The sequence below is a fragment of the Hetaerina americana genome, unplaced genomic scaffold, assembly GCF_022747635.1.
Source record: "Hetaerina americana unplaced genomic scaffold, ioHetAmer1.1.p SCAF_28, whole genome shotgun sequence".
Taxonomy (NCBI): domain Eukaryota; kingdom Metazoa; phylum Arthropoda; class Insecta; order Odonata; family Calopterygidae; genus Hetaerina; species Hetaerina americana.
Window position 1 is genome coordinate 1,367,853 of NW_027286852.1, and position 14,797 is coordinate 1,382,649.

The window sequence follows — 14,797 nt, forward strand, 5'->3', positions numbered from 1 at the left end:
AGGAACTAAAACTGATCTCACAAAGTCTTCCGGCCAGAGTCCCTCCTCATAAATACTACGAATCAGCCAATGTAGCCTCTTCCTCCCACATTCCCCTAAACATTTCAATAGTTCCGTGGGAATATTATTCACCCCCACGGCCTTATATAGTCTCATCTCCCTTAATGCCCTTTCTATCTCATTGTCTAGTATGTCTGGACCTAAGCTGTCTTCCTCTACGTAATATTCTTTTTCAATGTCTAACTTGGTATGTCGAAGTTCTTTACTATATCTACAACTATTATCTTACCCGCCTTATCTCTGTCTGATAGCACAGATCTCCCTTTCTTACTTCCCGATAAAGATTTAACGTTGCTGTACAGCGCATCGATTTCACCCTTCCTCTGCAGACTTTCCATATCCTCACACTGCACTCGCACTGCAAATATTAACTTGCTAAGGAGATTCTGTATCCCTTCCTCTCCCCATTCCTAGACCTACTACCCTTCTAAGTCAAGAATATAATTCTCTCTTCCTCCCAGCTACATTGTAACATTTTTTCTCCTCCAGCCACCCTCTCTGACCAACCTCCTCTCCTATGTATTGGTATATATAGAAGGTATATAGAAGGTTTATAGAAGGTATACATTGTTACGGTACTTCTACTATGAGGACCACCTGATGATGACGTTCAACGTCGAAACCTTGGCCGTATTTTTAAAATAAAGGGTGTTGAATTACAAAGTCAATGATTTCATTTCATTTCAAAATGTTATGCAAATTCCATACGGTTACGCCTGAGACAACAAATTCTTTTGCTTTATTTGTTACCCGCCTCAATTTATTGTTTGATTATTTGTAATTCCTTTTACCTAACTATGTATTTACATTCTTCCATTTTCTCCTCTCATCCATCTTTGTAATCATCTCATCCGTCATTCATGATTTCCTAGTCCTTTTAGCGTTAACGGTTCCAATAGGTTCTTTTGCGGCTTTCGATAACACTTTCTTCAAATTTTTCTTCGATAGTACTTAGCTCTTTACCATCCTCCATGATTTCCTCTACCGCCTGTTTGTACTCCTTCCTTTTCAAACCATTTAATGCTTCTACATTCCATTTTCTAAACCACCGCCCCTGCCTTATCTTTTTGAATCGGACGCTATATTTCTTAACAACTAAATTGTGGTCAGAGTCCGCATCCACTACTGGGATATTCCTAAACCTGTGTCTAACCAGAATAAAATCTAGCTGATACCTTCCTGAGTCACCTGGCATTTTCCATGCATACCTGCGTCTTTTGTGGTGTCTAAACCAAGTGTTGGTGATGACTAACCCCTGTCTCCTGCAGAACTCAACTGCTTTCTCCCCGCGGTGATTCCTCCTGCCTTAACCGTAGTCCCCCACTTCATCACCATCTCTTCCTTCACCTACCATCGCATTGCAATGCCCCATCACTATCAAATGTTTCCCTGCAGGAACACCCGCGATCATGTCCTCTAACCGATCGTATATCCTATCGACCTCTTCTTCCTTATGGTTACTCGGTGGTATGTATACCTGAGTGATAACCAAGTGCGTCGGTTCTGCTTTCATATCTACTATTGATAATCTATCCGTTACCTGCTCTAGGTTGACTATCCTTCCTGAAGAAAACCACATTAGTTAGAATAGGAACGTGGAATGTTAGTACAATGATGAGGACAGTTAAACTGGAGAATACGAAGCGGGAGATGGAAAGGGGAAAAATAGATATTTTAGGTCTATGAAATGTGAGATGGAAGGATAGCGGGGATTACTGGAGCGATCAGTATAGAATAATATACAGCGGCGGGGACGAGAGCCAACGAGGGGTTTCCATAGTATTAAATAAAGAGGTGGGAATATATTGGTAACATATAGTGTTATAGTAATATGTATGAACTATAGTATATTAGTAATATATATGAAATATAGTATATTAGTAATATATATGAAATATAGTATATTAGTAATATATATGAAAGACTTACAGTATCTTTTTATATGCAGTAGTTAGAAGATGACATTTATAACTGCTTATGAATGAAAAGAAAAATTATCATTCGCAAACATTAAACTGGAATAATAATCAACCCTGTAGGCAATGCGGGAATTATTAATCCTGATTCGATACTACAAGCTGGTTCGGGACAGAATATGACCTCGACTATGGTGCAACATTTGAACAGCTACGCCGATGTGGTATCAGGTACAGTAGACCCCATCTATTTTATTCTTCATAATCAGTATTTGTGATCAAAACAAAGGTTATGGTGTGCAGACTAGGTAAGATAGAAATTTTGCAAATAATACGAGAGAATGATTTAATGGATCAACTGGAAATATTCTGTGATATCAGCAGCAAGGCAACCTGCGTCCGTCAAATTCAAGGAAGATATATTGTAGAGAAAGGTAATGCGGAGGAGGTGCTCTATCGGAAGAAGCAACTACTCACGGAAGACGGCAGTAGTAGTCGCGTGGATATGATGACAACAGACATGACAGCTGTTGCATATGGGGTTTCTTCTCCCAACGACGAGGGACGCGGGCGAAAGGGCGAAGAGGAACGGAGGCGATTGAAATGTAGCGCTGCTACGCGTGATGGAACGGGAATATAGTGCCCAATGGGGAAGTATTTCCAAGAATCAATCAAATGGAGGCATGGATGACACATAAATGAAAGGGAGCAATTTTTACACATTGTGAGGAACGCTACGGTTCAATAGGGACAGTAATTGAAGGAAACTCGGCGGATAGGATTTACAGAGGAAAGCGAAGGATGACGGATAATAGGCAGTTAATGGAAAGCAGATATTGGAAAATGTCGGTTCTCGTGGCAATGGGGGAAAGAAGCAGTTTTGAGTTGATATCGTCCAATGAACCCAGAATCGTTGAAAAAAATACCTTCCTCTAAAGAATTAATTGAATTTTTCGGTCTCCTGTCAATCAAAAGTTAATATTTCATGGCGATTATGTACCTCGGGGACCGCATTTTCCCATTTTGTGGCAGCCATTATAAATCCTGTGATCATACTGAACGAGTATCTATTCCTCTGTCGCGCAGTTTTGGCAAAAGACTCTGGATTGGATATTTATGATGAAGTTAGACCATTCAATTACACCAAAAGTATCAACCACAGTTTGAAACAAAGCTTTATTTTTTGGTGTTCCGTCATTCACTCAATCGAAGAACTCGTCACAATTCCATATCGAAACTAACGATTACGCGTTGATATACAGGTAGACTTCGGGTAGACCTGTATGGAAGATTATAACTTCAAGTTTGATCAAAATAAACAACATCTGTATTAACTTCACAGTGGATCATCATTTTTGTTTTAACCCTCGGCATCATGAACACAGGTGAGTTTTCATTATCCCAAAATGCAAATATTTAAGACAGTTATAGAAACAAATTATTGGGTAGAAATTCATTGGACTATGTCTAACTTATTTTAGGCTAACTCAACTTCGAGATGGTCTACGATTCAGCTCGTTTTCAAAATAAGTCGGTAGACAGAAAACGCACAGGAATAACTTACGTCTTAAGGGAATGTTTTTAGCCCCAATTCGTAGATTTTCAGAGCAGAGAGCTCTTCAATCTGCGCGCCCACCCGTCATAATACGATATTATTAGTACATGCACAATAGAATTATGAAACTTTCAAGGCTTTAATAGCAAGAAAGACTCGTAAACCGAGTCAACCGGTAATTTGAATGTACTACTTAAAATCACACTGAGTACTGGGCCTGACCGGTTGCTCGAGGAATATCATTTAATGTAGATTCTAGAGACAAATACGTAAAATCTTAAGCCGCACCATAGTTCCTCCGATGCCGCCAGACCCTTTCGCCGCGATTCCAATCGAACCAGCTGCTCCGTTTGACGACGGCGAGAGGGGAGGGCGGAGAGAGGCCCCCTACCCACCACCTCTCGAAACCCACCCGGACTTGGGGTGGGGCGGCACGCGTATGCCCAAGGAGAGGAACGATCATGGCCCCCTGCGGGAGATGGCGGGAAGCTTTCAGGGATGAGAGGCGTGAATAAATATTGATGATGCCGCTCGAAGGGTCCAGGGGGCTTCGAGAAATGGAAAGCATCTAGGGCCATTCGGATGGGGCTCCGAGGTCCCATGAGGTAAATGGACCTTCGGTGGCCTCTGACCCTTGAGGGCGGGAGGGCTCACGTGGATGCTTGCTTGGTGCACAGGATGACAGATGAGCATGGTTCCAGGGCGCGATGGCCGCCTTAGGGAAGGAAGATGGACATCCCGATGCGGGCGGTTGCAGAACTCCCGCCGTGGCGTGACGTCAAATGGGCCCTCATCAAACCCCAAAACCCCTTCCCGCCCCCCATCGAAGTTCCCTGGACCCCTTTGCCTGTCTCCATTTCATGAGTTTTCTCGAGGCGGCTCACTTGAAACCGGGTGCGGCATTCAAGGAGCAATCGCTCTGGAGATTCACTTCTAAGATACGTGTGTAGCGGCGGGATTTGATGGACCCGCTCACGGAAATCGAAGGAGCTGGGGTGGAGCACCGAGATGAAAAACATTTCGTTCTTTTATTATGTGTATTTTGTTTCCTAAGAGCAGGAAGGCAGGTATCTAAGTGGTGCGAGTGTGCCCGTCGAAGGCAAATGACAAAAAGGACGAAGTGGTGGGAAAGGTTCCAAATAAACAAACAGCCTAATCAATTAAAAAATGAGAAGGAAGAAGAGAGTCTCATAATACTTGGCCAGGAGAATGAATTATTTAGAGCCAACAAGGAAAGATATTTAGAAGATAGGTTCTATATAAGCGCTATACAAGCTATATAGCGAAATGAGAGAGGACAAAGGCTGCGCACAATAAAAATGGCAATGCGTCAGAAGCTATAGCAGAACCAACCACGAAGAGAATACACATGTTAAGGATCTAAGAGGATACGAAATTGACTGCTTATCCGTGTAAAAGAGACATGGAAATCGATGAAGGAATTGAAAAACGTATTCGAGTGGGCATACATCCACTGCCACGACATTTCAGAGCAGTTGAAGGGACGCTTCAAATTCAAGAAGCTAAAAAAATGGGATGGACATGCGTGCCATGAGAAAGATTAAGGTTAATCGATCCAAAATTGAATGCCCGGCAGAAATTGGAAAGGGAAATGAAAAAATATGACACGATGGAATGGATTGAAGAAAGTTGTCAAGAGATGAAGAATGGATAAATGAAAGTCGCGAGGGAAACTCAAAGAAAGCCGAAGGAAAGCTTTGATAAGCAAACTGCGGATGCGGGAAAAACGATAATGTGGACCTAAAGGGGCGAGAGAACTGAAAGGAATGAGAAATGGCTACGGAAGGATGAGAAATTAAATAAGCCAAAAATCGAGGAAACCAGATATGAATGTATGTAAACCCAGTAAATAGTAAAGCAACAATTCATTGTCACGATAAAGGTTGAAGCTGTTTCCAGAATTATTTTGCCACCTTAATGATAAAAGAGAATTATATTTTATGGCACGGTGAATGATTATCAAATAATGTGATCGTCTTACATATGAAGACCAAGCGAAGAAATTGAAAGAGTATTTTGAGGATTATTACAATGGAAAAGACACGCAGATAACCCCGATAATGATGAGAGAGAAAACCTGAATTAGCTTTTTTTTAATATCTGAAAGCCAAGAATTTGACTCTGCGGTGGAGGACTCAGGGGAAAACAAGGCACCAGGGACCGACAACATCCTAAACACAAATATAAAATTCATTAATTCAGGATTCGGGCAGAGCTGCCCCTTTTACCAAAAAAAAGGGAGAAAATGAGAGTATTTCAGAACGGCCAATGTCTCGAAGAATTCTGGCTAAAATAATGTACTGTAGAACGTAAAAGAAAGCTATTGGGTATTTGAGGACAAATTTGGATCAAGAAGTTTAGTAACAATAGAGGCCATTCTCGCTCCAACCTTGCGTGCCAAATGATGATATTAATGCTAACTGATTTAAAGGTGAAAATTTTAAAGGAGAGGTTAAAAGAGAAAGGCGAAAGTGAGGCTAGGGTCCCGTTCAACGGTGAACGAGAAGAAAGACAATGATTAAAGCATGGTTAAAGAAGGCTTGGCGCGGCCATGCAAAATGCGAATATAAATGAACATAATGAGACAGAAGATATTGAGAGGCTGAGATAATGAAGAGATGGAAAGATGGAAGAAATGGAAAGGATGGTGTAAGAAATGGGAAGATGCTTCGCAGTGGAGAGAGGAGGTAGGAACAGAAGCACCTTCTTTATTTGTAAGACGGAAGTGCGAAAATTTGAGGAAGGAAATAATATAGGCGAAAACAGCGTTTCTTGCTAAAAGGGTGGCTGAGGAGAAGTGGATAAAAGTATAAAATCCAGGGTCAAAAAAAGGAACAACATAATGAGAACATGGAATATCGAAATCCATCCATTTTCAAAAGACGCCCTATAAAGATACCAATTTTGAAAAAACAGGTGTTCCCATTTCTCTCACATTAATCTCATGCAAATTATTACAGCACATTATTGTACGTTCAATAATGAAATATCTTGATTCTCACAGTGTACTAACATGAAAACTAACATGGTTTCCGAAAAGATGGATTTTGCGAGACCCAACTGGCACTATTCGTTCATAATATTGTAATTTCGGGTGAGAGTAATGCTCAGATCAATACTATATTTCTAGATTTCAAAAAGGCATTCGACCAAGTCCCTCATAGAAAGTTGCTCCATAAGTTGGGAAGCTACGGAATTGATAAATGTGTAATTGACAGGATTAGTATTAACTTTTGAACAGGTCGCGATGAAAGGGTCATAATAGTCGGGAGTATCATAGGACACAGTAAGCATAGCATCGGGTATCCCACAAGGAAGTGTCATTGGTCTGCTATTGTTCCTTTTATACAAAAATGACATCGGGTCTCAGGTTTACAGTAAACTTCATCTATTTGCTGGCGATGCAGCGATAGTATATAGGAAAATATCCAGTCATGAAGATAGATTTACTTGATCTAGTAATTTAAATGCAAAATAAAACTTGCCCGAGACATGGAAGCTAGAATTAAATTTGAATAAACGGGCCTCAATAAATTTTCGAAGGAAAAATATTTTACCCGAACACACAAACACTAAACCAGGGACAACATAAGTAATGTAAAATCAGTAAAAAAAACTTGGGTGTAACGATAACTTAGGATATTTCCAGGGGAAAACACATTCGAGAGATATGCGGAATAGTAAATTTAAAGTAATGATTCATAAAATTGATATGAAAGTGCGAGGAGCTTTGTCATTTCACGTTATTTAGGCCCCACTTTGAGTATGCTCTGCAAGGGTATGGCATTCTCATGAAGTAGGCTTAATTTTGGAACAATGTTACATAGGTTAAATGCAACATGGAGAAAATAGGTTTTAAATCATAACCATCAAGGTAGCAGTGTCTCCATACCATTGAAAGAATTAGCGTAAGAGCAACTAATCACCCGTAGGTTTAAATACCGGTTAAATTTACATCGTAAATTTGAGGCAGGTCACTTATCTGAGGATGTTAAAGACATATGATCGGCTCCGACTTACAACGGTGGATAAGATTAGGCACGTAAAATCAGGGAGATTTATAGTAGAATGGATAAATTAAAAATGTCGTTTTTTCCCCTTGCCGTTAAAAATCGAAATAGGTATGATAGCAATCGTCTAGGAAATTATTAGAATTGGCAGTGTATATATTTTTCGATATCTCGCATGTTTTATCCAGTCTGACATTAATTTTACGTATTAGAGACATCTTTTTAACAGTTCTACAGAACTAATTCGTTCGTTGAAAGTAAGTACCTATATTCGTGAGATTAAAATATTTTGAGCGCATGACCAAACTGATATTTGTGTAAAGGGGTTATGATTGGGTTCGCGCGTGCATGGCTGGTGACCTAACACCCCCCGCCACACGCCATTGCGGCGGCTTGCGGGGTGTTGTATAGAAGTAATTCATAGTCAAAAGCATTTCGAAGTGCCTCAACCGTGTTGCACAATAGCAATAATTTTCCAGCGTTGAAAACAATATTCCCACAACTTTGACAGAAACAACAACCCCTTCCCCATCCATTCCCGTTTCACTGCATGGAACATTTCCAGGAATATTTCCTGGGGGAGGAGGGCGCTCTCATGTTCCAGGAAAACGGGCGCGTGAATGAATTCATTCGAAAAACTTCCTTCCTCTCAATTCCATCGCTGAAATCCTGGCAAGAACGCAAGAGAACACACGCTGGGAAGGATTTCCTGGATTCCATCCTGGTTCCTAGGCTCCGTAATCAACTACCATCGAACCCCCGCCCTCGCCTTTCCCGCCCCAATGGATCAGTACCGTCCTCCCCTCCTGCCCTCTGAAGGGACTCTGGAAGGAGGGATTATTTCCTTGGTGGCTTTCTCGACTTGATGTGCTGCACTTTTTGAAATATCAGAAACAGAAAAAAATTCACCCACCACTGTCCGAGGCTAAAGTTGGCAAGATTCCTAACCAACCTACCATATGGGTTCCAATAATCAACAACATGCAAAGATATGTGAGTGGTGGCCCCAGATCCCAACCGATCGAATTTTCCTCTCCCGACTTGGAGTGCATTGAATCAAACGTGATTCATTTCGTCAGGCTTGGCCGATTAAAAAACAGTGCTGGAGATTTTTAGCATTATATATAATATTCCCTTTCCTTTGGACTACAACCATGACGTGGTGGAAGGGCTTGTGCGCTCCGATGACCCCTAGAGCTGTGATGACGGAAGCAATGATACTTGCTTCTCGTAGGGTCACCCATGCCAGATAGGTCGAAGGTTAGGAGGCAGACGAAAGGTAGTCCACGCAGCGTCTGTTCCTCAGTGAGGCGGCTGCAATGGCGTCTGACCCCAGTGGGGCGGCCAGTTAGTGATGGTGTCACGATAAAAACACTATTGAGAAAAGCAACGGGAAACCACTTCAATTATCATTCGCAAGATAAATATGATGGTCCCTAGGGAGATTTTGAGTCCTGGCAACTACGGGTCTCAGCCCAATCGGCTGAGTGTCGTGCCCGGCAGCAGGGGAGGCAAGGCTTCCGTTGTGGCCGTCTTATGAAACCTTCGCAAAGCAAAATTGACGGCAGCAGAACAGAAGATGCAGGAGGAACAGTTACCTATCTTTGAAGTGTTTTGGACCAACATGGTAAAAGTAGCAGAGCCGAAGGAAAAGAATTCCGTCGGACTAAGAAGCTTTCACAAGAAGAAGGGAATGGATGACAGGGACGTTGAATGAGGATGTTAACAAAAGGCTTGTTAACACTTTTATATAAGGCGCTATTAGATACGGCGGGGAGGAATGTATTGGAGTAGATTAATTGGCGTAGATTGGAAGCTTTTGAAATGTGGGTGTAAAGGAGGATGGAGAAGGTGAAATGGACCGAAATTAAAACAGATGATGAAGCACTAGGTATGGCGCGGGAAAGTGGGTATTGCTCGGATAGACTGATAGTTAGAAGTATTTTCTTGGGCGAAACTGAGACCTCTATCGGTAGAGAGTGAAGGGAGGAAAGAAATATACGGAGATTGAAGAGGGATTTTGTTGTAGAGTAGGATGTAGGGCTATGCATAGTAAGGAGAAACGGGACTGTTGATTGGAAGTTTGTCTATCCAAAACCTAACTTGACCGGTAGATTACTAGCAATAATAATATAATTTCCCGGTCTTATGGACCCCACTTTTAATCTTATGGACCCATCTTTTAATCATGAAGTGGGCAAACTGGAAAATACAGCGGTAAATATTTGTAAACGGGGTTATTTATGCTGAACGTAACACAAGAAGATTGGTTTTCTCCTATACCCTAGCTGCAAGACTGTTGTTAAAAACGATAAATTTAAAAATAATCGTGAAAATCCCCTTTATGCCTCGGCTGAAATACTAAAACTTAAAAAAAAAATCCTCCCATAATTTAGTTCTTTTTCGTAATAACCGATTATAAATATGATCAAGCAAACTCTAATCGTATACACTTCACATATGATTCAAAGTTAACTAGATTCATATGAGGAGATGTAATCCAATCGTGGATAAGAGCAATGAAATTACACACTTTTTGCTAAGCACCTGCCATACATTTGGTATTCGTTCCATCAATACGGATGCACGAGGGGAGAGGTATGTTTGAGCGTACTTGCGCTCAAACAAGTGAAAACTAAAGAACTAGCATCTTGGGTGGTGTTCCGGAAAATAAAAGACTTCCACACACATTTTATTATGTATGATCTAGGTTTCGACTTACCAAGTCATCATCAGGCGAATCGAAACCTACGTCGTGCATAATAAAATTGTTGTGGATGAACAAAGTCTTCAATTTTCCGGTATGAATCGCATCCACGAAGTGACCACTCAGGCCATTCTCGGACTTTTTCATTCACACCGAGGAATATAAATTAGGTATGAACAAATTCTTCCTAGTTTTGACGGATGTTTGACCATGCCCACGCAGAGTGTGATAAAGGTATCAAAATGAGTCAATTTACGCAAAAATAGTTAGTCATTAAAAATCCTTTTTCAAGTGTCGCTGTCCTTCATTATATTTCAATTTCACTGATGACATACTTATTTAAAAATTTAATTTGCTTATTCAGTGAGGACATTGCCACAGCTTCGCTAGCTTTTCTTACAAACTTGCTTCGTTAATGATCGTTCTTGTGTCCATAATGAGCAATGTACATTTATCTCAATGTACAACTTCGTTATTTACAAACGATTTGCAAACGTTTCAGCATTCTCAAGACTTTCTTATGAGGTATTAAATGTTTGAACCTCCAGCTGCTTCCACAGAATATTGGAAGCCAGACGATAATGCAGTGATAATGAAGCGCAACGTCCGATTAAAAATATAAAACAGAAAAGACAGTTTTTGGAACTAAGAGTGAATTAAGCGGAATTAATTAGTATATTGCAGAAAATAGGAATAGATTGGAGGGAAAGGAGGCTAATCCGCATCCTGTACATGTCTCAGACTGCTCAGGTGCGAGTGGGGAACGGAGAGTCAGGATGGGGCGTGAAAGGAAGAGGTAAGGCAGGGTTGCCCATTATCACCGTTGCTGTTCAACCTGTATGCAGAGGAAATGATTAAAGAGGCATGGGAAGAACTCGAGGTAGGAATGAAAGTGGGCGGGGAATTCGTAAAATCAGTTAGGTTTACTGATGACCAAGCTTTAGTTTGTCAGTCAGCCAAGGGGCTGCAAGCATTGCTGAGTGAATTGGAAATTCAGTGCGACAGGTATGGGATGAGAATCAATATTAATAAAACAAAGGTTATGCGATTTTCTAGAAAGAAAAAGGCCAAGCTTAACATTAAAATAGGAGGGCAAAAACTGGAGCAGGTGGAAGAGTTTACGTATCTCGGAAGTGTTTTGGACCAAGACGTTCAATGTAGTAGAGACGTAAGGAGACGAATTGCGCAAGGCAAAGAGCTTTAACTGGGATACTGGGACAATGAGTAATGATATGACGAAAAGGCCGAAAGGAAACTTATAACGAAATGAATATTTAGATAGCATGCGGAATTGAAATAAATTTATTTTAGAGTGGGTTTTTATTTTCTGCCTTGTTATGTGAGACTAAGAAGCATAGAAGTGCCCATAGAAAACCTAAATTACACGGTGAACTACCAAATCGCAAAAATGCGAAATACACTTACGTGAAACAATCTAAACGATCTATCCTAATGTCATATCTTGACATATATTTCTCAGCTACAGTCATTTTGGAACGTTGTTTAAATTAAAGAATAAATAAATAAATAAAATTATATCCTGAATATGTTGACCCTTCATGATCGAAAACGGATGAAAAGAGAAAAGGGGTTCTGCGAAGGGAAATACGGCCGTGGGTCTCAGGTCGTGGCGAGAAGGGATTGTCTCACACTCACCAAACACGAGCATCCTCTTGACCATGAAGTCCTCGTCCTCGAAGGTCGACACGGAGCACTTGTACTCTCCCGAGAGGTCAGTGGTCGGCGTGGGGATCCTCAGGGCACGGTGGGCGCCCCGCTCGTCCGATCCTGTGACCTTTGTGGGAGGCGAAGAGAAGAACGTTGTAGTGTGCCTGCATCAGGCGTACACGCGGGCAGGCACGTGCCTAGATGTGATCAGTATCGAAGCATGTGGGAGTGCCCAAAGGGCTTTCAAAAAGGTCACGGGAAATATGAAAACAGTACATCAAATTTCATTCCCAAACAACTCAATCTATTTATTTTACTCTCTGTCAGCATATTTGAGCAAGAAAAGTAATCTATCGAAGGTGAAAGTCAAATTTTGAGTAACGATAAATTGATGCTGCATGTAGACGATCTTTCTCGTTAGTTAGTACAGTGGGTGCCTAGACTGTGTGGTTACCTAAGTGAACGTAGAAAGTTACGTTTGACATTAATGCAACGGTGGCGCGTCTATCGGGAAGACACTTAAAAAAGAAAAATGAATTTTTAATTATCACGGCAGTTTTTTCTTGGAGATACATCATCAGTCCCAGCCCTCGGACGCCCACTCTCATTCAAACATACGGCTCTCCACTGCCACTGGCCTCACGAGTTCTGAATTGAAATGAATTGGCGTGCAATCCTTCGCCATTCCTTCAATTAGTGGTGAAACCGACTTTTGGACAAGGGAGCAAAAGATGACACTATTAGTCTGTCACCCGGTGACACAACTCCATCCATGAAGAAAGCCTAGCCAGCATTTACCCTTGAATCTATTTGCGTCCCATGCATGGTACACATTCCCATTCAGACATCGCTCTGCCTGGCTACTGAAAAATAACTCCCGCCGACATTGGAATTCCTATTCTGTGGCACAAGTTTGATTCGCCTCTTATTTTTTAGATAACAGGTGCGAAGAAAAAATCTTTAAATGATCTTTTCCACTCATTACCAAATTTCCTTTCCCTATGGAGTCTCAGTGAGGTTCTCAATGGAGTCTTCTCTTCTGCAATTCTCATAACTTTATCATATACTTCCACATTTTCTCCACTTGCCAATTAAAACACAAAGCATCCATATGATTAATTAATAATTATTTTTTCATTCAATGCCAATTATCGCTCTACATGCATTTTATATCATGTTTCTCGTGCTTATTTTCTTTCGTAGGTCTCCATTTAATCCGAAGGAACATGATGCACCGCCGAAATACTCTATGGTATATACTATTGACATTCATCTGAGAATAGTTTAGTCGTTTCAGTTTACATCTTAGTCAGAATTCATTTTTGAAACAAATTATTCCCTTATTCATCAACTACTTAGCGATCGCCTCTTAACTAGAAGTGGCTTATCAAGTAATTAATGCTTACCAAAATTTTGGCGTTCTATTCTTTCAAATAAAACGATTGCCTACTGATCAGAGGACCCTGTGTCGGTTAATGGCGTCGCCTCTGGGCTCCCCGGATTCATCCAAGATTTACAATTTGACGGATACTAGATCTTCTGAGGTAAGCATTTAGGTCGCTTGAAGGTTTAAGAAGCATCCTCCCCCTTATCAATGCTCAGAAAACACGCGAATTCCACGCATTTTCCTGGGTATGGTATTACGAATGAGAGCTGTACCATCACACGAAACCAACCTTGGGTTGATTGCAGTGAAAGTACTTGAAGCTGGGTTCCCCTGCACCAACTCCCCAATGATGGCACTGTGGTGTCATCGATTGAGATCCATCGTGAAATTGCCATGGTGCGTTTCCATAGATGGTGGTCTGAGCACCCACCCCTTGCCCACAAAACCCACGGCACTTCCCCACACTATAACAAATGACAAACGCTGCGGCGAGTGAAAATGGGATCCACTCTTCTGAGTGGTGTTTGCCGATTCCCCCGGCGGCGGAGTTGCGTCCTCGCTTGCCCATGGGTTGTGGGTTCGATTCTCTCCAAGGCGAGTTCTCCTCCACCTAGTAATTGGTTGTTTGTAAATATATTTAAAGTTCAATTAAAAATTGGCAATTTTCCACAAAATAAAAATTCATATCTAATAATAATAAAGTATAATATGTATTAAATTTTGTCCTGCGGAAAATTGCCAATTTTTAATTACAGTCCGATGTAGAGGCCAAAAATGGGCGATGTTTTCTTATTAATAATAAATAAATAAATTATACTATAATACTCTAATAGAATTAGACTCTGAATGTGAATTCTATCTAACTATATACTGAATATACACTACATAATGAATTAAATTGAGTTTGATGACGAGAGCTACACGCCAACACCTCTCCCTCCCGCCCCAGCCGTCAAATAGGCGCAACGCGTGTCATGACCTCCATCCGTGTTCAACCCTGTTTTAAGTAAAAGTGAAGCGAGAACCAATTGTTGATTTCACTGGCTCGAAAGTAGTCATGATTCGCAGTTGCCACTCTCCGAGGCTTTGCACTCCTCTTCTGAGCGATTTGACCACGATTTGATTCCCATGGAACCAGAGATGCATGAATGAATGCAAACAGTATTTCAAACAAGAGTGACACAGGCACTGCTGATGGGGAGGGGAGGGCAGAGGGGGTGTTCTCACCTTGAAGGCGAGGTCGACGCGGCCCCGGAGGGCCCCGAAGTCCTGGGGCCGCTGGCCAGGGATCCACTGGTAAACGGGCGCGGGCCCCGAGCCCACCAGGAACCACTTGACCACGAGGCCCGTCTCCGAAGCGAGTCGCCGCTGCTCGCGGGCGCCCAGCGCGTACTCGCAGTCCAACACCGCACCCGCTCGGGACCCATTCCGCACCACCGCCGGCACTCTCAGGGCCGTTATGTGCACTGCCAT

The 14,797-nt window shown here is 41.7% G+C and overlaps 1 protein-coding gene across 1 annotated transcript in view; it reads right to left on the reverse strand.

The window, feature by feature from the left end:
• LOC139689847 (uncharacterized) overlaps positions 1 to 14,797 on the reverse strand; it is a 183,769-nt gene extending 168,972 nt beyond the window's left edge. Inside the window, exons 1-2 of the mRNA XM_071586941.1 lie at positions 14,552 to 14,797; positions 11,926 to 12,064 (exon numbers count right to left, since the gene is read on the reverse strand). Coding sequence (XP_071443042.1) covers positions 11,926 to 12,064; positions 14,552 to 14,797 — 385 coding nt within the window. The remainder of the gene's footprint in view (positions 1 to 11,925; positions 12,065 to 14,551) is intronic.